General features: G+C 46.5%; 1 protein-coding gene across 3 annotated transcripts in view; it reads right to left on the bottom strand.

The window, feature by feature from the left end:
- SIK2 (salt inducible kinase 2) overlaps positions 1-20540 on the bottom strand; it is a 191585-nt gene that overhangs the window by 15243 nt on the left and 155802 nt on the right. For all 3 annotated transcript variants that reach the window (XM_081961359.1, XM_081961358.1, XM_081961357.1), the window contains 2 exons: positions 5798-5959; positions 1003-1127 (listed from right to left, as the gene is read on the bottom strand). In XM_081961359.1, coding sequence (XP_081817485.1) covers positions 1003-1127; positions 5798-5959 — 287 coding nt within the window. The remainder of the gene's footprint in view (positions 1-1002; positions 1128-5797; positions 5960-20540) is intronic.

The following is a 20540-nucleotide window of genomic DNA, read 5'->3' as shown; positions in this document are numbered from 1 at the left end:
GAGGGAAAGAGCAGCGAGTCTCTTTCAAGGCATGGTTTCAAAACCCTGTTTTGGTCTCCAGGATGTAGAAAAGATGCTGAGACTCTAGAAAGAGTGCAGAGAAGAGCAACCAAGAGGATGAGGGGACTGGAGGCTAAAACATAGGAAGAACGGTTGCAGGAACTGGGTATGTCTAGTTTAATGAAAAGAAGGACTAGGGGAGACATGATAGCAGAGTTCCAATATCTCAGGGGTTGCCACAAAGAAGAGGGAGTCAAGCTATTCTATAAAGCATCTGAAGGCAGGACAAGAAGCAATGGGTGGAAACTAATCAAGGAGAGAAGCAACATAGAACTGAGGAGAAACTTCCTGACAGTGAGAACAATTAATCAGTGGAACAGAAGTTGCCTCCAGAAATTGTGAAAGCCCCAACACTGGAAGTCTTTAAGAAGATGTTGGATAGCCATTTGTCTGAAACGGTGTAGGGTTTCCTGCCTAGGCAGGGGGTTGGACTAGAAGACCTCCAAGGTCCCTTCTTAACTCTTGTTATCCTATTTCATTAAAAAAAACCACAAGGCCCTGGACTCTTCTGAGGGATTCTCGATTCCCCTCCATGTTTCCTTTTCCCTCAAGAGCTGCGTAAAGGAAGAAGGAGGCACAGGACCTGGCCCGGCCCCAGGAGCAGGAGTGCCAAAGGCCTGGCCTTCTTCCCCCTAGAAAGCCAGCAGCCAAATCCCTGCAGCCTTTGAGAATCTGGTTGGATCTCCCAAGGGGGAAGAATTTAATCTGCTAAACCCAGCACTGACACACCAACACAGCTTGGACCAGATTCAGGATGGAGAGAGGGGGGGGGGGAGGGAGGAAGAGAGGGGGAGAGAGAGAGAGAGGGAGGGGAAACATTGTTCGGTCTCAAAAGCTCTTTGAGACAAGGAGAAGGTATTTTTTGAGCAAGTCAGAGAATCCAAACGGGAGGAGCAGAGGCGCAGGGGGCTTAAACAAAGACGTTTCACATGAGGCAGGTACCCAAATGTCCAGCTGAGGCCCCTCGTACTGCTGGCCTTCAAAGACCTCGGGAGCTGCATAAGGAGGACTTCCGCACCACGTGGTCAGAGGCTCCCCGCTTTTGTAGAAGTTTCCAAACCCAAAATCTGCAGAGGAAAAAGAAGGAAAAAAAACAGCCAGATGGACAAGAGATCCTCTCTTCTACCTGGCAGGTGTCAAGAACCTTTCATGGATCCAGCCCAACTCCTGGGCTCTGGATCCCTTTGTGAAAAGAGCCTTCATTCCTTCACATCTCCTTCCTTCCCTCTCTCTCCCTCCCTCCCTCCCACCTTTTTCCTTTCCTCTTCCTTCCTTTCCTCCTTCCCTCCCATTTTTCCTTCCACCTCCATCTCCTTCCTTCCCTTTCTCCTCCCTCCCATCTCTCTCTCCTTCCTCCCTCCCATTCCCATCTCCTTCCTTCTTTCCCTTCCTCCCCCTCTCCTTCCTTCCTCCCATTCCCATCTGCTTCCTTCTTTCCCTTCCTCCTCCCTCTCCTTCCTTCCTCCCTGCCATTCCCATCTGCTTCCTTCTTTCCCTTCCTCCTCCCACTCCTTCCTTCCCTCTCTCTCTCATTCCCGCCCTCCCCTTTTTCCTTTCCTTTACCCTTCATTCCTTCCTTTCTTCTCCTGGGCTCCGGATAATTTTGTGAAAAGAGCCTTTCCTTTCTAAACATTAGCCCCTCCTGGTTTCCTTGAAGCCCAAACATTTCCCAACTGCAGCCATTTTGAGACAGAGGGACTTCAACTCTCAGAACAGGCCAGCTGTGGGACGGATGCCTCCTTTATCTGCCACGTTTCCCACAGAAAAATAATTGGAAATCCCACAATAAGGTCCTAGGATCCAAGCTGCAGGGATCCTGGAACCCGTGACCAGCTTCTCTCCCTACAACGCACCTTCCCAGATGCTAAACTAGAGGAAAAGGTACATTAATCTCACCCCTCGTGGCCGTCAAGCGTTCAGCCTCCCCAGATCAGCGGGAGACTTCTCTCTTCCTCTCGCAAATCCATATTCTAAGATAGATTTGGCAACGGTGGAAGTCGGCCAGCGTCTGGTCGCTGGAATGCGCTTTGGGTCTCTTATTATTTTTTAATAGGGAAGGTTACTTTTCATAACCCCCCACCCTACCCCCTCTTAAAAAAACGATTCGAGTGCAACTGTTGGCACTCCCTCGGGGGCAAGAAGGAATTTCTGTAGGCACTGAAATTGTATGAATAATGAACCGGAGGGGATTAATGGGCTAAGAATAAGACCCCCACCCTACCCCACCCACCGTAAAAGGCAATTAGATCTTCTTGGTGTTTTTCTTGGAAAACGTTTCGCTTCTCCACCCAAGAAGCTTCTTCAGTTCTTCTTACAATACAATAGCAGAGTTGAAAAGGACCTTGGAGGTCTTCTAGTCCAACCCCCTGCCTAGGCAGGAAACCCTATACCGTTCCAGACAAATGGCTATCCAATCTCTTCTTCAAAACTCCCAGTGTTGGAGCATTCACAACTTCTGGAGGCAGGTAGTTCCACTGATTAATTGTTCTCACTGTCAGGAAGTTCCTCCTTAGTTCTAAGTTGCTTCTCTCCTTGATTCATTTCCACCCATTGCTTCTTGTCCTGCCCTCAGGTGCCTTGGAAGATAGTTTGACTCCCTCTTTTTTGTGGCAACCCCTGAGATATTGGAACTCTGCTATCATGTCTCCCCTGGTCCTTCTTTTCATTCAACTAGACATACCCAGTTCCTGCAACCGTTCTTCATATGTTTTAGCCTCCAGTCCCCTAATCCTCTTTGTTGCTCTTCTCTGCACTCTTTCTAGAGTCTCCACATCTTTCTTTACATCATGGCGACCAAAACTGAATGCCGTATTCCAAGTGTGGCCTTACCAAGGCCTTATAAAGTGGTATTAACACTTTCTGTGATCTTGATTCTCTCCCTCTGTTTATTCACCCTGGAACTGTGTTGGCTTCTTGGCAGCTGCTGCACACTGCTGGCTCCTGTTTAAATGGTTGTCCACTAGAACTCCAAGATCCCTCTCACAGTTACTACTATTGAGCAAGGTACCATCTGTACTGTACCTGTATGAGAAGCGAATTCTTGGATGAGAAGGGAAATGTTTTCGAAGAAAAACACCAAGAAAGTCCAGTTGCCTTTTTTTGGGTGGGTGGATGGGTGGGGAAATCTTTGGGACAACCATGAGCTGAAGGACTGATATTCTTCAGAGATACCTAACCATTGCAGGCTTTGCTAAGGATCCGAAAGGAAGTTTTAGCATGTCTGATCTGATCCCCCATTCACTGTCCTTGCTACTTGATTCAAAAAGTTAAGCTGAGCCCAGTTGGCATTTCGAAAGGAGGCGACCTGCGGCGGCCTAGATGGGGACGTGGAAAACAATAAATCTGGGAACAGGGGGAAAAAAACCACGTTTCCACCGTTGCTAGGAAACTGTGGGATATCTCAGGAAGTCACCTTGCACCAGGCTTGGACAGAGAATGATTTCATCTTCTCCCTCTGCTTCGTCTTCTTCTGTTGTGGCCGGCCAGCAGAGCTGGCAGCCGATTCGGACAGTGGAGGTTGGGGAGGAAGAAGGGCCAGTCCTGGAGTCTGGGGAAGGCTCTGATGAGGACTCTGTGTCGGAGGCAGAGGGGGCCAGGGCCATATGCCAGTTATCAGCTGCCTTCAGAGTCAGACATCAGCGAGGCAGAGGAACAGCTGGAGCCTGTTCCCAGTGTGCGCATGCGCAGAGCTACCAGATGAAGGGAACTGCTAAAGAACAGGGGTCAACTTGGGAGTAAAGCCACAGGTGCATGGTGAATGGCCCCTCCTGGAGGAAATAAAAGAGGAGCAAAAGGGGAGTGGAGTTTGCAGGAGACCATTAGTTCTCTTAATTGGTTCCTGACTCTCCAAGACTCCTTGCCAAGTTTTGCAGATATCGGCCTGGCAGCTCTCCAAGCCAGAGGAGGTCTGTGACCGTAAATCCTCCATTGGAAGACTTTGCTGGATGTGAAGGGGCAGAATTCACAGTCAATTAATAAAATTTTTTTTTTTTTTTTGCTGGGACCAGGAGTTTGTTTCCTGCTCTTGGGAAGCCTCGGTTAGGACATCTTCCCTGCCTAGTTCGACCTCTCCAAATTGGAAAGCTCCAACATGGAAGCCGTTAATCAGCTGGCGGCCAAATGGAGCATTTCTGGTCCCAAATATCTGTTGTTGCTGCCAATACACACACACACACACACACACACACACACACCTTGCCAAGGAATGCTTAAAATCTCCACCTCCTAAATGGCCTGAGCATTGCAAAAAAAAGAAGAAGAGGAATGGGCGTTTCGAAAGGGCAGGACCTCTGAGCCAAGAAGGAGCCGACTGTGAAGGGAAGAGGAGATGATGGAGGAACCAGAAGAGCCTGTTCTGTCCCCTTTCACGGGTTAACGTCACCCGCCCAGCCCAGCCTCTGGCAAGGAGGCCACCGGAGGGAAGGGAGGGCATTCGAACTAGCGCAGCACAGCCCTTGGTGGGAAAGACTCCAGGAGGCACGGAAGTGCGTGTTTCATTTGTCTCATTTGCAGGCTGTTCTTTTCGCACGCCGCTGTCAAAGAGTCACCCGCGTTGTTGGCAGGGCGAGAACTTGGGGCATGGCCTTGTGTGGCGCCCAGCGTGCAAATCGAGAGTCTTTCTAAAGAGGCTGCCCTGATTTCCCTCTTGCACAAAGCAGAGAGAGGCACAAATAAAATTCTCCGCAGTGGTTTTTTGCAACCAATCCCTTCTCGGGTCAAATGCCTTTTGTGTGTGGGGTGTGTATGTGTGTGTGTGTGTGTGAGGGGGGAGCGTATTTGGGTAAACGTACATCTGATCCCTGGTGGATTTCAGGAGAACCCGAGGGGTCAATTTCACAGAGCTGTGGGGTCCCTTGGTGCTCTCTGAGATGTTTCATCCCCTGACACGGTAACCGAATCAGCACTAAAAGGCCCTTGTCTAATAAACCCCCCTCCCTTCTAGCACTGATGATGTTCCCTAGTTGGGTCATGAAACGTCTGCAAGAAAACCAAGCTCAGACAGCACCAAGGACCCCACAGTCCTTCCTTCCTTCCCATCTTCTCCCTCCTCCCCCACTCCCTTCTATCGGTGAAGTTCCCTAGTTGGTTCATGAAACGTCTCCTCCTCCTCCTTCTTAGAACCAAGCACTCTCTGCCAAAGTTGGGAGAGATAATTTCCTTCCAAGAACTTGACAGCGTTACAAAACCCTCCGAAGCTCAAACATCTCCCCGCTTCTCGTTCCTCTCATTTTTAAAATAAATTCTAGTTGGGCAAATCCTTTGCATTACACAGAGGCAGTGGAAAATTATCCTACTGTGGCAAACATCTGCTGTATTTAGATTTATAATTAAAATGGAATCAAGCGTGCTAAAATAACCCAAGTTTCCATTTGGAGTTTGCTGCTGCTTTTTCTTCTTCTTTCTTAACCCTTCCAAATTAATTAATTTGATTGTAACTTGCACATCTGGCGGGGGGGGGAAGAGTAGGGGGTTGCTATGGTGCTGCAAACAGGAGTAAAAACTCTACAACGTTCAAAATGACTCTGGGTTGGCCAAGAAGAGGGGAAGGCATCAAGCAGGAGCGATTTTTGTAGCAAGACTTTAGGGCCAATTTTATCTAACCCTCATGAGTGCAAGTGGGATGTGCTATTGTTTTTACTCTCTTCATATCTGTTTTTAAAAAATGTTTGTAAGTTGTCATCGAAAATTATAAACACCCGTCCACCCTCATGTGGAAGCTATTCACGCTATGTAATACCTGCTATCTTAATATTCATGTTGTTATCAAGTAGGAGATTCTCCGCTTTGAGATCCCGGTGTACGATCTTCCGGCTGTGACAGTATTCCACAGCCGAGAGGATCTGCCAGAATTTGCGCCTGGCATCCGTCTCGCTCAAACGTCCCCGATTGGCCAGGTAATCTGCGGAAAGAGGAAAGGCAAAAGGTGAATTGCACAGAAGGCAGCTCATTGGGGGGGGGGGGGGGGGTTTGCTTCTCATGGGTTTTGAGTGTGTGGGGGGGAAACTCTCCTCTCTCCCAAATTCAGAAGCCCGAGCATGGCATCTTGTAACGAGCAACAGGAGGGGGTGCTTTGAGCTGAGAGGTTTCGTAGCTAGCTAGGTGGATGTGTCTGCATTCGTATGCACCACCGCCTGCCCTGATGGAAACCAGAAAGGAGAGACGGCCAATTCTCCCCTGGAAGAGCAAATGGCCCAGCCTTTCTTCCTAGGACATTCTGTCCCGGCTCTTTGCAAGAACAAGGACGCTAAAAGGGTTGCTTGGAGGCCACCTAGAATTTCCTGTGTGTGCCTGGGAACGGGTGGGGTGGGGGAAAGAGAGAGAAGGGAGGGGGAGAGAAGTGGAGAGAGAGAGAGGGAATAAAAGAGAGTGAGGGGGTAGAAGGAGGGAGAGGGGAGAGAGAGAGAAGGAAGGAGAGAAAGAAAGAGAGGGGGAGAGAGAAGGAAGGAGAGAAAGAGAGGGGGGAGAGAGAGAAGAGAAGGAGAGAGAGGGAAGGGAAAAAGATGACAAGGGAGAGGGGGAGAGAAAGAGGGACAGAAAGAGAGAGGGAGGGAAGAGAGAACGAGGGGGAGAGAAAGAGAGGGAGGGAGAAGAGATAATGAGGAAGAGGGAAAGAGGGACAGAGAGAGAGGGGGGAAGAGAGAATGAGGGGGAGAGAGAGAAAGAGAGGGAGGGAGAAAAGAGATAATGAGGAAGAGAGAAAGAGAGGGACAGAGGGGGGGGAAGAAAGAATGAGGGGGAGGAAGACTTCAATGCTTTCAACCCTCCTTAATGCTGTACAGGTATATTTATAGATATAAATAAAAAAGGGCTAACCCAGCCATCTGGTGCATTCCCTTCAGAGTTTCAGGACTGGAGATCTACTGAAGGAAGGGGACTTCCGCTACAAGTCAAGCGAGATCTTTTTCTTTGATTTTTCATTATTATTATTATTATGTCAGCAGTCAAGTAAGAAATCCCCAGATGTCCTGCTGGCGCTTCCTCCTTCCGTCTTCTGGTAGGGCGGCTATGGGCTTGGCGAAATCGCAAACAGGAAGGTGCGTCGGGCGCTAGAATGGAGTCCTAAGGAAGGGCCTTCGCTGATGCGTCTCACACCCGCTTATAAGGTTTATTATTCGTATTGTTTTTCTGAACTGTATTCCCCCTCCGACACCATCTTCCCTAAATTACACTCCCACCCCCCACCCCTGAAAGAGCCAAGTTTTAAGGTCCTTCTGGAACCCCAGGAGGGTAGGGGTCAGGGGTAGCTTCCTACCTGCGCTAGTACTGGTTCGCTTCAGGCGTGCGTCACTGCGCACGCATGCACAGTTCAGTGTACATTGTTCTGCGCATGTGGAAAGACCATGAAAACCTAACAAAAACATGCCGGCAACAGCAGCGGAGACCGGGGAAGCCGTTCAGGGGCGTGGCCGGCCTGGGTCGCTGCCGGTTCTGCGACCAAAGCCAAATGACCACTAGCGGTCCATCCAAACCGGTGCAAACCGGTAGAAACCCACCTCTGGTAGGAGTCATGTCGGAGACGGCCCCGTTTTCTAGATCAGTGTTTCCCAACCTTGGCGACTTTAAGTCCTGTGGACTTCAACTCCCAGAATCTCCCAGCCAGCATAGCTATGCTGGCTGGGGGATTCTGGGAGTTGAAGTCCACAGGACTTAAAGTCGCCAAGGTTGGGAAACACTGTTCTAGATCCCTTTTAAGATGAGCCAGTACAGTGGCCACACGGCCTTTATTATAAAGGTCGGTCTTTTATTTGGGAAAGCTGTCCTTTAGATTTATTTATTTTTCAAAAAGCTCACTTCTGTCCTTTGTACGGTCCGTTTGTGCAAATGGTACCACTTAATGCGCGCTCTTTCAAATTCATACGAAACATGTGAAAAGGGAATTGCCCTTTTAAAAAAAACAAGTTTGCATCATATGCCGTTGGATGTTTTTCAAGCCCTTTTTTGTAGAGTTTGCCCTTAAAATTCTTCTTGCAAAGCGAAGTTCTAAACGTAAACAACTAAAGAAAAGGAAAAATTAATCCTCTTTCGGATTTTTTTCAGGTCTGTCCTTTATTTTTCCCTTAACATTTTTCTTGCAAAGCAAAGTTCTAAAACATAAACAACTAAAGAAAAATTATCCTCTTTCAGATTTCTTCCTTTATTTTTCTCGACAAAATAAGGTCATATACCAAGGAGAAACTGGAACCCATGCCCCCTTGCCAAAGAGGCCAGAAACGACAGGAAAATAGTATCTTTCAGGACAGCAGTCAACCACTGGTAGTCCACGAGAAAATTTTGGCGGTCTGCAGAAAAAATATTTGCATTTTTATATTACACTAAATACTATTTATCTTTTTAAAAAATCATATTAGTGGTCCAGGGATTTTAAAATTATGAATTTAGTGGTCCCTGAGGTCCAAGAGGTTGGTGACCCCCGCTTGAGGAGACCTTCTTGGAAAACCAAGAACAAAATACACTGCGCTTCTATTCAACACACAGTTTCAGCCATACAGGTAGACTTATGTTTGAAGTTACAACAGCATGGAAAAAATGTGACTTATAATCCTTGCAGCAACCACCTCCCTACCCCTCCAATCCCGGTAATCAAAATTCGGGCACTTGGCAACATGCCCCAACCAAGAGAAAGTTTGCCTGCCCCCCTTCCTCTTCCCTTGCCAAGAATGCGTGAGTAACCCTGCCAAGAACGTTTTAGTAAAACCTACGGCGGTGGCTGCCTCTTTAAGACGATTTATACAGATTGGGGTGGACACAAGAGGAGGGATGGGAGTGGAAAAAACAATGACCTTCTATGGTGCATGCGGGAGGTGCATGTGTTGCATATGTCTATGTGTGTGTTTCTTCGGAAATGGACAATGGACACAGCCGGATGGCACCTACACAAGAAGGGGGGGGGGAGGGAAAGCCAGTGGGGGAGAATCCAGATTTGCATCCATGAAGACCTGCGAGCAAGCGGAGGGAAGGAGAAGTCATTTCAAAGGAGAAAATCCCGCCGTCGATTATTTCAAATTGCTTTCGAAAGCCGTTTGGAGAGGAAAAAAATCCCGATTTTGCAGGACCCACTTATGATAAAACGAAAAGGCTCTTTCGTTCTTTTAAAATGTACTTCATTAATTAGCTAGGCTGCTGGGGAGGAGAGAGAAATTCAAGGTGGTTTTTTTTTTTAAAGAAAAGATATTTTGTGTATTATCTTTATAGAAAACAGGGCTGGGAAACCTGGACGGGCACTCAAAAACTATGCTTTCTTTCTGCACCAAATTGCAACTCCCCAGGGAGAGATCAAAGAGGCTGCCTGTCCTACCCCCCATCCCCAGTATAAACAAAAGGAGATGATGTAACCACGGATGCCAGTCCCGCTTGCCTTTGCAATAATCTCACCGTCAGATCTGATTAGTGGTTTTACTTACGGATTTTCAGTCAAACGGGTTATACAATTGCCAGGCCATGAAAGGAGGTTGGCCTAGAAACCTCGAGTCTCAGCAAGGGACGGGTTTGGGAGGGGGGGGGAATAAGCCATCCAGTTGGAGTGGGGGGGGAGGCGGGGTGGTAGAGCACCCCCATTTTGTATGCTTTCTAAGGTTCGTGATTTACGCGACGGCTTGCAAAGTTAGGTGAGTTGCGTTCGTATTTGTAACGGGACGCAAAGTTTAAGGGAAAAAAAAGTTATGTTCAGTTGGGTTCCTTTTTGTACAGGGTGCAAAAGGGTAAGGAAATCAGCTCTGAGCCAACTTCCCCAGGAAGGGATCTTTACAGGTGGCATTCGGGCCTTTTGGGGAAGTGGATTATAATACTTGCTGTGGCCTGCCAGCGGAGCTAGCAGCAGATTCGGACAGTGAGGAGGTTGGGGAGGAACCTGGGCCAGTCCTGGAGTCTGGGGAAGGCTCCGACGTTGGCTCTGTGTCGGAGGCAGAGAGGGGGCCAGGGCCGTCTGACAGTTATCAGCTGCCTTCAGAGTCAGACATCAGTGAGGCAGAGGAACAGCTGGAGCCTGTTCCCAGTGTGCGCATGCACAGAGTTGCCAGAATTTGCTGGATCTGAAGGAGCAGAATTCACAGCAAATTAATAAAGGGATTTTTTGTAGGGACAAGGAGTTTGTTTCCTGCCCTTGGGAAGCTTCGGTCAGAACAATCCTCACTAGTGCAGAGTTTCAAGGCAGGTGGACTTCAACTCCCAGAATCTGCCAAAAGGCTGAGAAACACTGAATCAGCATAGCTGGCTGGGGAATCCTGGGAATTGAAGTCCACCTGGCTTCAAGCTGCCAAGGTTGAGAAACACTGAATTAGGTTATTAATCTTGCTGTCTTCCATCCTTCTGAGGTCAATAAAATGAGGACCCAGATTGTTGGGGGCAATAGGCTGACTCTGTAAACCGCTTAGAGGGCTGTAAAAGCAATGTGAAGTGGGATATAAGTCTAAGGGCTACTGCTGTTTTCCTCCCTCCCTCCCTCCTTCTGTGTTGGCGCAGTGGCTAGAATGCAGTATTGCAGGCTAATTCTGCCAACTGCCAGCAGTTCGATCCTCACCATCTCAATAGCAACAGCACTTTGACTTATATACCGCTTCACAGTACTTTTACAACCCTCTCTAAGCGATTGACTAGGCCACGCCCACCCAGCAAGCGAGCAGAGAACCCCTTGCTAAAATGTTTGAAGCCCACCCCTGCTTCAGAGGGTTTTCTCTTGGATCATCATCTCTGGCCTCACTTTGAGAAGGAAAGCAGATTAGAAGAGCACCAGTCTGACGGTAATTACTACAGGCAGCCTGAAAAGAGCTGTGCATTTTTAGAAGGCTTTTGAATTGGGGGGGAGGGGGGGATGGGATTAAAAAAATACTCAATCAAGCAATTTCGACACTGTTGAAAGGACAGATATTCCATCAACAACATGTTTCTGCACCAGAGACATTTGGCCCCGTGTGCGCGGGGTTGCCTGTCTAAAGCCATTGTCGGCAAACATTTACTTAACCTCTAATGTACATACACAACCGATGGAAAGCAACTTCCCTATTGTAGCCAAGAAAAAGGCAGGGGGGTGTCCGTGAAATGAACTCAGAGGACAAAAGTTGACGGAGGTAGCAGAGATGGCTAAACTGACTGCTTGGATTAAAGAAGAAGAAAAAAAATACAATTACTTTTGTTCAGACTTGGAAACCACTTCTGGACTTTGTGCCTGAGGTGGTGAAAAAAATCTCTGAAACTTTGATTTTGGGGTTTACTCACTAGATAGGTTTGTTGTTATAGAAAAGGCTAGTTTATACTTATACTATTATATAAAAATAAAAAAAAATTAAGGTTTGATGCCGTTATCTTATTCTATGGCACCCAAGGGAGTCGGAAGTCAATGCCTTTTCTTTCTATTAACCCTCCCTCCTTTTTTCCCCCTACCCTTTTCGGAAGTTGTGGGAGCTTCATCCCTGGAGGCTTTCAAGAAGAGACTGGACTGCCATCTGCCAGAAATGATGTAGGGCCTCCTGCTTGAGGGGGGGGGGGTTGGACTAGATGACCTACAACTGTGATGGTTAGCCTATGGCACACGTGCCACGCAGAGCCATTTGTTAGGGCACGTGAGGCGCTGCCCTGTTGGCCTTTTTTGGTCGTTTTTTGCCCTCCGGAGGCTTCCCTGAAGCCTCCGGAGCGCAGAAAACAGCCCTACAGGCAAACCAGAAGTCACTTGGGCAGAATATCCTGGAAGTCATTCAGTTTCTCATTTTTAAAAAAAGAAAAGAAAAGACAAATGCAAAGATTAAGATATTTTTTCCCCGTAGACAAAGGTAGCGAGAAGATACTGGACTGCCATTTATCAGAAAAGGTGCAGGGTCTGCTTGGGCAGGGGGTTGGACTAGATGACCTACAAGGTCCCTGCCAACTCTATTCATCTGTATCTAAAGTCTGTGGTGGGGTTTGGGGGTTGATGGGTTGTGTTTGTTTGTTCTCCCTGCCGTCTTCCCTGGCTGATCCAGTCCTCGCTTGTCCTCTGACATGATCTCATAGTATCCCTCGTCAATGAGCTGTCACCCTGGGGGAAAAGCTGCCTCTTAAATTATTATTATCCTGTCAGTCCTCCCAAATCTTCTTAAGAGGGAAGCCCAGCTGGTATTTTCAATGGTCTCTTGTGAACAGTAGCAAGTAGCTAGCTTTTTTTTGGTCAAAAATCCTGCACTTGCGATATGGTACAAGTTCACACCCAGCAATCCCATCCCAGTAGAGGCTTCTTTAAAAAAATATGACTTTTTAAATATTGCTAAGCCAAATATTATCAGTCTTGTTATTCCACAAAGTCTCTTTGATTCTACCCATACTTTTAACAGAAGAAATCAGAGGCCTGTCAAGTTAATGCATAAAAACTTGATTTCGTTATAAGGTTTTAATATAAAATACAAAAACGCAAATGAAAATAATAGGAACCATAGGGGAGGAAAAAGGGGAGAGAAGTTATAGAGCTGGGACCTTGGAGGTCGTCTAGTCCAACCCCCCTGCCCACCGCCCAAGCAGGAGACCCTGCACCATTTCTGACAAATGGCAGTCCAATCTCTTCTTGAAAGCCTCCAGTGATAAAACTCCCACAACTTCTGAAAAGTGTAGAAAAGAGGGGGAAATAGAAAGAAAAGGCGTTGACTTCCGACTCCCTTTGGCGCAGTAGAATAAGAAAATGCATCAAACTAGCCAGGCCCAGTTCCTGCAACCGTTCATCGTATGTTTTAGCCTCCAGTCCCCTAATCCTCCTGCTTGCTCTTCTCTGCACTTTTTCTAGAGTCTCATCTTTTTTATAGTCAGTCAGTCTGTCTGTCTGTCTATCTCCATCTATCTCTCATCTATCTGTCCGTCCATCCATCCATCCATCCATCTATGTATCTATGTATATGTAACCATGTATGTTTCTGTCTGTCTGTCCGTCCGTCCATCTATGTCTGTCTGTCCATCCGTCCATCCATCTATGTATCTATATGTATCTGTCTCTATGTCTCTATCTACCTACCTATCCATGTATCTATCTATGTATGTCTCTGTCTGTCTGTCTCTCCGTCCATCCATCCATCTATATATATATATACCTATGTCTCTATGTCTCTACCTACCTACATATCCATCCATGTCTGTCCGTCCATCCATCCATCCATGTCTCTCTCTCTCCCTCTCATCTATCTGTCTGTCCGTCATTGGTCCACGTATGTATGTATGTATGTATGTATGTATGTATCTATCATCTATCTATCTATCTATCTATCTATCTATCTATCTATCTATCTATCATCTATCTATCTATCATCTATCTATCTATCATGTCTGTCTCTATCTCTGTATCTCTATGTATCTATTTATGTCTGTCTGTATGTTTCTATCTATCATCTATCTATCATCTATCTATCTATCTATCATCTATCTATCATCTATCTATCTATCTATCTATCTATCATCTATCTATCTATCTATCTATCTATCTATCTATCTATCATCTATCTATCTATCATCTATCTATCTATCTATCTATCTATCTATCTATCTATCTATCTATCTATCATCATCTATCTATCTATCATCTAATCATCATCTATCTATCTATCTATCATCTATCTATCTATGGCTTCCACCCCTAACACCCACCCACCCCCACCCTACGCATGGAGGTCACACATGACCTACAACCTCCTGAAGTCATTTTAATTGGGGTAATTCCGAAGAACTGGAAACCACCTCAGTTTCAAACAGAACAATGGCTGGAATAAACAGACCTTTCACTTGGAAATGGGGCCATTTCCTGCCTGGCTTATGACAGCAAAACCCTCTCGCTTCTCATCTGCAAGAACTCCCAAAGGCTTCAAACAGCCTGATGTCCCAGGGATGATGACTAAACAGGAGTCCAGTCAAATGAAGATACCAGCTGTTTGGACTTTCCTTTCTCGAGAATTTCCAAAGTCTTTCCTCCCCCCCCCCCGGTCCCCCCTTATTACTACGTATTTGCCAGCTAGGAAATCCTGGGGAAAACTTTGTTAAGAGGAAGCTGAGCAAAGAAAATTAAAATGCGTCCACTTGGCAGCCTCTTTATGTGCTGGGAAACCGGTTGGAAAGGGTCACCAGGGAATCGCTTCTTTTACAGGATCTTCTGACCATATTGCTTCCCCCCCCCCTCCCTGTCGCTGACCACGAGAGCTGCAAAAATCCACCCACAAAGATGGATTGCCAAACCAGCTGGGTGAAGTCCATGCTTTGTTCGGTGGTGCCAGGCTGCCTCCCAATTCCTGCTTCGGCACGAAAGCAAAGCCCTTTGATTTAGCCTGCTGGGTACAGATGATCGGCAGGATTAATAATCAGATTTTACGAAAGCAAGCAACTTTTTAAGAGGCTCCGCGTGCAACCGGGGGTTGGCGACCCAGCAACAGAGGCCTCCCCGGGCCTGCTTCACACACCAAACAACACCAGGAATTTGGCTTGCCAACTCTTTGCTATTTAAGGAAGGGGGGAAAAAAACCCAGCCAGAATCTACAATTGTGGGATCAATCAGAGTGTTTTTCTAAGAGGGAACTTCCAGAAATCCCCAACCAGCGCTAAGATTTGAAAAACATTGAATTAGAGGGTCGTGGGTTAAGATATGGCCCTTAATTCCGATTTAGTCAGGAGAGGATATGTCTTTTGGTCTTCTATTCTTTATAAAAGACTCTGAGGAACATCACAAACCCAAGGAGACTTTAACAGATTAACAGAGTTGGAAGGGACCTTGTGGGTCATCTAGTCCAACCCACCACCCAAGCAGGAGACCCTACACCATTTCTGATAAATGGCATCCAATCTCTTCTTGAAAGCCTCCCTCCACTGATGAAGCTCCCACAATGTCCGAAGGAAACTTTTGTTCCATCGGTTGATGGTTCTCACTGTCAGGAAATTCCTCCTTATTTCCAGGTTAAATATCTCTTTGTTCAGTTTCCATTCATTATTCCTTGTCTGGCCTTCAGGTGCTTTGGAAAATAGCTTGACCCCCCCCCCTCTCTGTGGCAGCCCCTCCCTCAAATATTGGAAGACTGCTATCTTGTCTCTCCTGGTCCTTCTCTTTCCTAGACTAGCCAGGCCCAGTTCCTGCAACCGTTCATCGTATGTTTTAGCCTCCAGCCCCCTAAAATCATCCTGGTTGCTCTTCTCTGCACTCTTTCTAGAGTCTCAGCATCTTTTTTAAAGGGTGGTGACCAAAACTGGATGCGGTACTTTTAAAGGGGAGTAAGATCCTTGAGCTGCTGTTGCTTACTTTCCAACAGAAGTAGTGGGAGAAATACACAACCAGGAGCTCAAACGTCTTGCTTAAGTGCTTCGTGTTTGCAAAGCCCCACTCCAACTATTTGCTTTCTGGACGTGATTATCGGTGCAGATGCCCTACCGTGCCTTGCTTAGCAAAAGGGGCAAAGCACAGCTTCTTCTCTGGTACCACGTTAGATCAAACGAAATATTAACAACCATCATTGGATTGTCCCTCTCCTGATCAGTTGTGAACATTTGCAAGGCTCCCGGGAGAAAGGGAGTCGAACCAATGGCCACCAAAAGAAACTCTCCAGTTGGAACAGAAGAGGCTGATAAAAGTGACCTTATGCACAACCAGGCCAAACACACACACACACACACACACACACACACACACACACACACACACAGAGGCATGCGGTGGGTCAGTGGCTGGAGAGGCACCCTGGCAAGAGAGCCTCACGGCTTTGCCCAGGGTATTAAACATGTGACGAAACGCCAGGAGTCTGCATCACGCGCAATTCACAACGAGAAAGGTGGATTTAATGTAAACCCAACTGAGTGTTGACGGAAAAAAGGAAACAGTTCACCGACACAAAGCAGATCTGTTATTTATTTCTGCTGACTTTTATTATCAACAGTGTCCCTATTCTGGGCTCTTATAAAATGCCTTTCTACGCATGTGGCTAATCTGCATTCAAGGCAATGGGAATTCTACTTGAGTGGTAAGGCCGTTGGGGGGGGGGGGAGAAGCAAATTTAGAATGACAGAATAACAGAGTCGGACGGGACCTTGGAGGCCTTCTAGTCCAGCCCCCTGCTCAAGCAGGAGACCCTATTATAAACCTCCGATGTTGGAGCAGCCACAACTTCTGGAGGAAAGACGTTCCACTGATTAGTTGTTATAATTGTCTGGAATTTTGTCTTTAGTTCTAGGTTGCTTCTCTCTTGAATGATCTTCCACCAGTTAGTTCTTGTCCTGCCCTCAAGTGTTTGGGAGAATAGAATCCTAGGATCCTACAGCTGGAAGGGTCTTTAGATGTCTTCTAATCTAGACCAACCCACTGCTCAAGCAGGAGACCTTATGCCAGGGATGCCTTTTTAGTGTCAAGTGCTCAAAGCATGCGCACGAAACCCCAAAATGCAATGCAAGAGCCTCCCAGGCATGCACCCCCCCGTGAAATAATTTTGCGCTATTATTTTGTAAAAATAATAATAATAATAATAATAATTTATTTGCAAAGATAGAAAATGCCCATTTTTCCTAAAACAGTCCTTTTAACGTGGAAACCATTTCTAAAAGGTCTAAATAAGGTTATAAGGGATATTTTATGCAAAACTGGTGACCTAATGCATTCCGAGCATGGCTCTGCATAATTTTTTTTTTTAATACCAGGGAAGACTTCTGATTCACATACATTATGTATGCAATTAAAAAATATATGCAAATTCTGCAGCACGCTCCAAAATCGGCGCTTTGGATCGCGGTCTTTGACTTTCGATTTAAGCATTACTCGCGGGGGGATTCCTGGTGGGCAATTTTTCACCTTCTTAAAAGAGGCCACGTTTTTGGAAGCTGGTGGAGTTCAGAGTGTCAAAAAGGCCCCCAGTTCTATGCCTTCCACAATAGCAGCGTCATTTCAGCAAAGTCAACGGGAAAAAACAGATTCGCTTAATGACCATGTGATTCACTTAACCCAGGGGTGTCCAAACTTGGGAACTTTAAGACTTGTGGACTTCAACTTCCAGAATTCCCCAGCCAGCATGGCTGGCTGGGGAATTCTGAGAGTTGAAGTCCACAAGTCTTAAAGTTCCCAAGTTTGGACACCCCTGACTTAACCGCTGCAGTGATTAACAGCCAGATAAGTTGGCCCACCAGGGGTCGAAAATCTCTCAATAAACTGTGTGCTGACGGGTGTCGCACATTGGCAGTTGTGACACATATTTTTAGCAACAGGGAGCCGCAGCAGAGGGATAAAAGAGGCACATGTGGCTCCAGAGCCGTAGATTGCTGACCCCTGTACTAGAGGAACAAAATCCACAAAAAACGGTTCCTGCAGAAAGAAAGGAACTGACCATGAACAAATAAGGTTAAAAACACACACACACACACACACACCAAACCACTGATTTTGTTCTCGCACGCAAGCTGATGCCCCAGTGAGGAATTTCCTCTTAAAGAGCATCTCTCTCTTGAGCCCTGGAAATACTGCACAATTATGCATCCAACACACACACACAGACACACAGACACACACACACCCCTCCCCAAAAGAACACTAGGCTCTTTGGGTGAAAGCACCGAGGGCCTGTTTTTCTAAATGGCGAAACATAGAAAGTGTTTTTAAAAAGAAGCAGAACAACAATATTTATCCACCGAAGATGATTGAAAGGGGGCAAAACGAGGGGGCCCATAGGCCATCCAGGAAGCCAGCCTCTGCAGAGCAGCGCACGCGGCCTCCGTCGATGAGGAAGTGAAGCACGAACAAAAATAGTCCCGAGCCAGCATTTCTCAACCATGAACATTTTCAGTTATGTGCAAGGCTGGCTGGGGGAATTCTGGGAGTTGGATCAACGCATCTGAAAGTGACCAAGGTTGAGAAACGAACATCTAACCCAGTGGTGGCGAACCTCTGACACGCGTGCCGGAGGTGGCACACAAAGCCCTCTCTGTGGGCATGTGTGCCTTCGCCCAGCTCCGTGCCACGCATGCACGAGCGCCTCCCACCGGCCAGCTGGTCTTTGGGTCCCTGCCACGCATGTGCGAGGGGGGCGTATGCATACACAGGATGCACGCATGCACCCACGCCTTGCTGTTTGGGTGGGTTGCAGGTTGCACGGGGTGCACGCATGTGCACACATGCGCCTGCGACTTGCAGTTTGGAGGCGCGCACGGACTTTGGCCACTTGGTGCCTAAAAGGTTCGCCATCAGTGGTCTAACCTCTCTCCATTTTATGCTACACAGAAAACAGGCAAAATTGAGCCTGGGAGAATAACCTCCAATCTGCTTAATAATGGTGGCATGGCTGATACCTCCAAGAATTCTCATGGGCATCTCTCTTCTTGGAAGGGTTTGGAGCCCTATAAAATGTTCGTCCCCCGTTTGAATTTTATCTGAGCGCTCTGCAGAAGCCAGGCCGAGGCATGGATTAGGCCCAAGGACATGGAGAATGACTCACCCTACAAAGAGACCAAATTCTTGTGGTTGTCCTTGGTGTTCTCGGAGTTTGGTGGTTATCAGAAGGTTATCGCCCGAGATAACACAATCACTAGCTCTGATGATATTACCCAGCTTGGTCATGAAACGTCTGCCGGAAAAGAGCCAAGCTGGGAAACCACAGTTCAACCCTTAGCATAATGAATGAGGGGCTCTCTTTCTATCGGGACCAAACTCTCACCCGCCCGCTTCTCTATCAGGGACGCCACGCAAATTCCTCCTGCCGTTAATCTCACAAACCCTCGAAGCTGTTCCGAAATAGAAAGGCAAGACTGCAGCCTGACTCTTAGTCATCATCTGGATTTTGCGTTCTGAAGCATCCCGACGCAAAGAAGTGCCCAAGAAATGTGACATTGGAGGAAGTTGCCCTTAGTCATATATATAATCTATCATGAGCCACCTTTCTTTCTTTCTTTCTTTTTTTTTTGCACAATCCAACCCCAAGTATGGCAATCTTACCCAATGACGACTCAAGATAAAGCGGGCTAATTAGATTAAAAGCAGCCTTTACATTTCAGCTCTTAAAAGACTTTTGACGGTTGGCTTCTTACACCCTAGGTCCTTTGCATACATTATCTGGTTAAACACTTCCAGGACGTTCTGATTATTTTGATTACACAGTGGGAACCTTGCATGTTCTCACTCTAATGTGCTATTGCAAGTCTGCAATCATCGGCCAGCGGTGCCCTTCGGCGGTGTTTCTCAACCTTGACGGCTTTAAGGCGTGCGGACTTCAGCTCCCAGAATTCACAACTGGCCCGAGGAATTATGGGAGTTGAAGTCCGCACGTCTTAAAGCTGTCGAGGTGGAGAATGGCGGCTCTTCGGAATTCCATGCAGAACAAATAAAGGCAAATTTTTCCCCAAAAGAATGACATGACACAGGTTTGACCACGAGGATTCCAAATAAGGACAAAAATAATATTCAAAGTACTTTGGTTTCCAAAGGAATTCCATGACAGATCTCTTTGGGGGGCAAAAATAAATAATAATAAGAAATAATGCCAGCAGCATTGAATGAGAGATTGCTGAACACGCATGCATCCCAAGTTTTAGGCTGCCTCGAAAGGCCTCAACAAATCCAGTGGTTTTGTTACAAATGTTAATTGACAAAATAATCTTTCTTCCATATAGCCTGTAATTGCAAAATTATCCCAGTTCCGCACCTTCTCTCTTCCAACTCTAAATCTTACATCAATTTGGCCACTTCAGACCACTGATGAAATAAATGATGCCTCGCAAAAATTTCTACCTTTTCATAAAAGGCATTGATCCGAAAATGTGCTACCTCTTCCTGATTTGGGTGACACAAACAGGAAGAATCTGGAACTAACTTTCCAGGGTTTTCATTAAAAGGCACAAACTTGTGAGAGAGAGACAGCTCATTACTCTCTTAAAATGACCACCGTACCCATTGCACGATGGGGTTGTGCTAGTGAGATTACACTTCCCCTTCGCAGGTGTATAATTTCAAACTTCCCTTGCACATCCTGAATTAAGGAGTGGAATAAACATTTCAAAGCCATGCAAGACTCAAAAAAAAAAGTTGATCTTAAGATTGCGAGAACATTTGCAGAACGGAGTGGAATAAACATTTCAAAGCCATGCAAGACTTTTTTAAAAAAAGTTGAGCTTAGAGATTGTGAGAACATTTGCAGGACGGATTTATTTGCAGGGTCTCCTGAGAAATTATTCTGGAGTCCCAATCAATGGTTACAAATAATAATAAAAAAATAGTTTTGCTTTAACTGTTGACACCAGACAGGCAAAGCAAACTGCGTTCACAGTGAAATGTTTGCCATTTGTCCTAAAACAGGGTTGGAAAGGAGGAGTCTGTTGTTATGTTCTCGCTATCATCATCTTAGCCAACATTGCCAATAGTCTAAGAGAAGGGAAATTGAAATTGATGAAGACTGCACTTCCCCTTCTCAAACCACTTGCAGGATACAGCGTTCCAATGGAAAGAGGAACCATCTTAATTTTGGGACCGAAGATCCCTCAAGAGGACATACCGGAGTGAATAATCTACTGTCCAAAATCCCCCAGTC

This window comes from Natrix helvetica (assembly GCF_964273705.1).
Source record: "Natrix helvetica genome assembly, chromosome: 8".
Classification (NCBI taxonomy): domain Eukaryota; kingdom Metazoa; phylum Chordata; class Lepidosauria; order Squamata; family Natricidae; genus Natrix; species Natrix helvetica.
The sequence above is the reverse complement of the archived record's forward strand: the minus strand, read 5'-3'. Positions and strand labels throughout refer to the sequence as shown.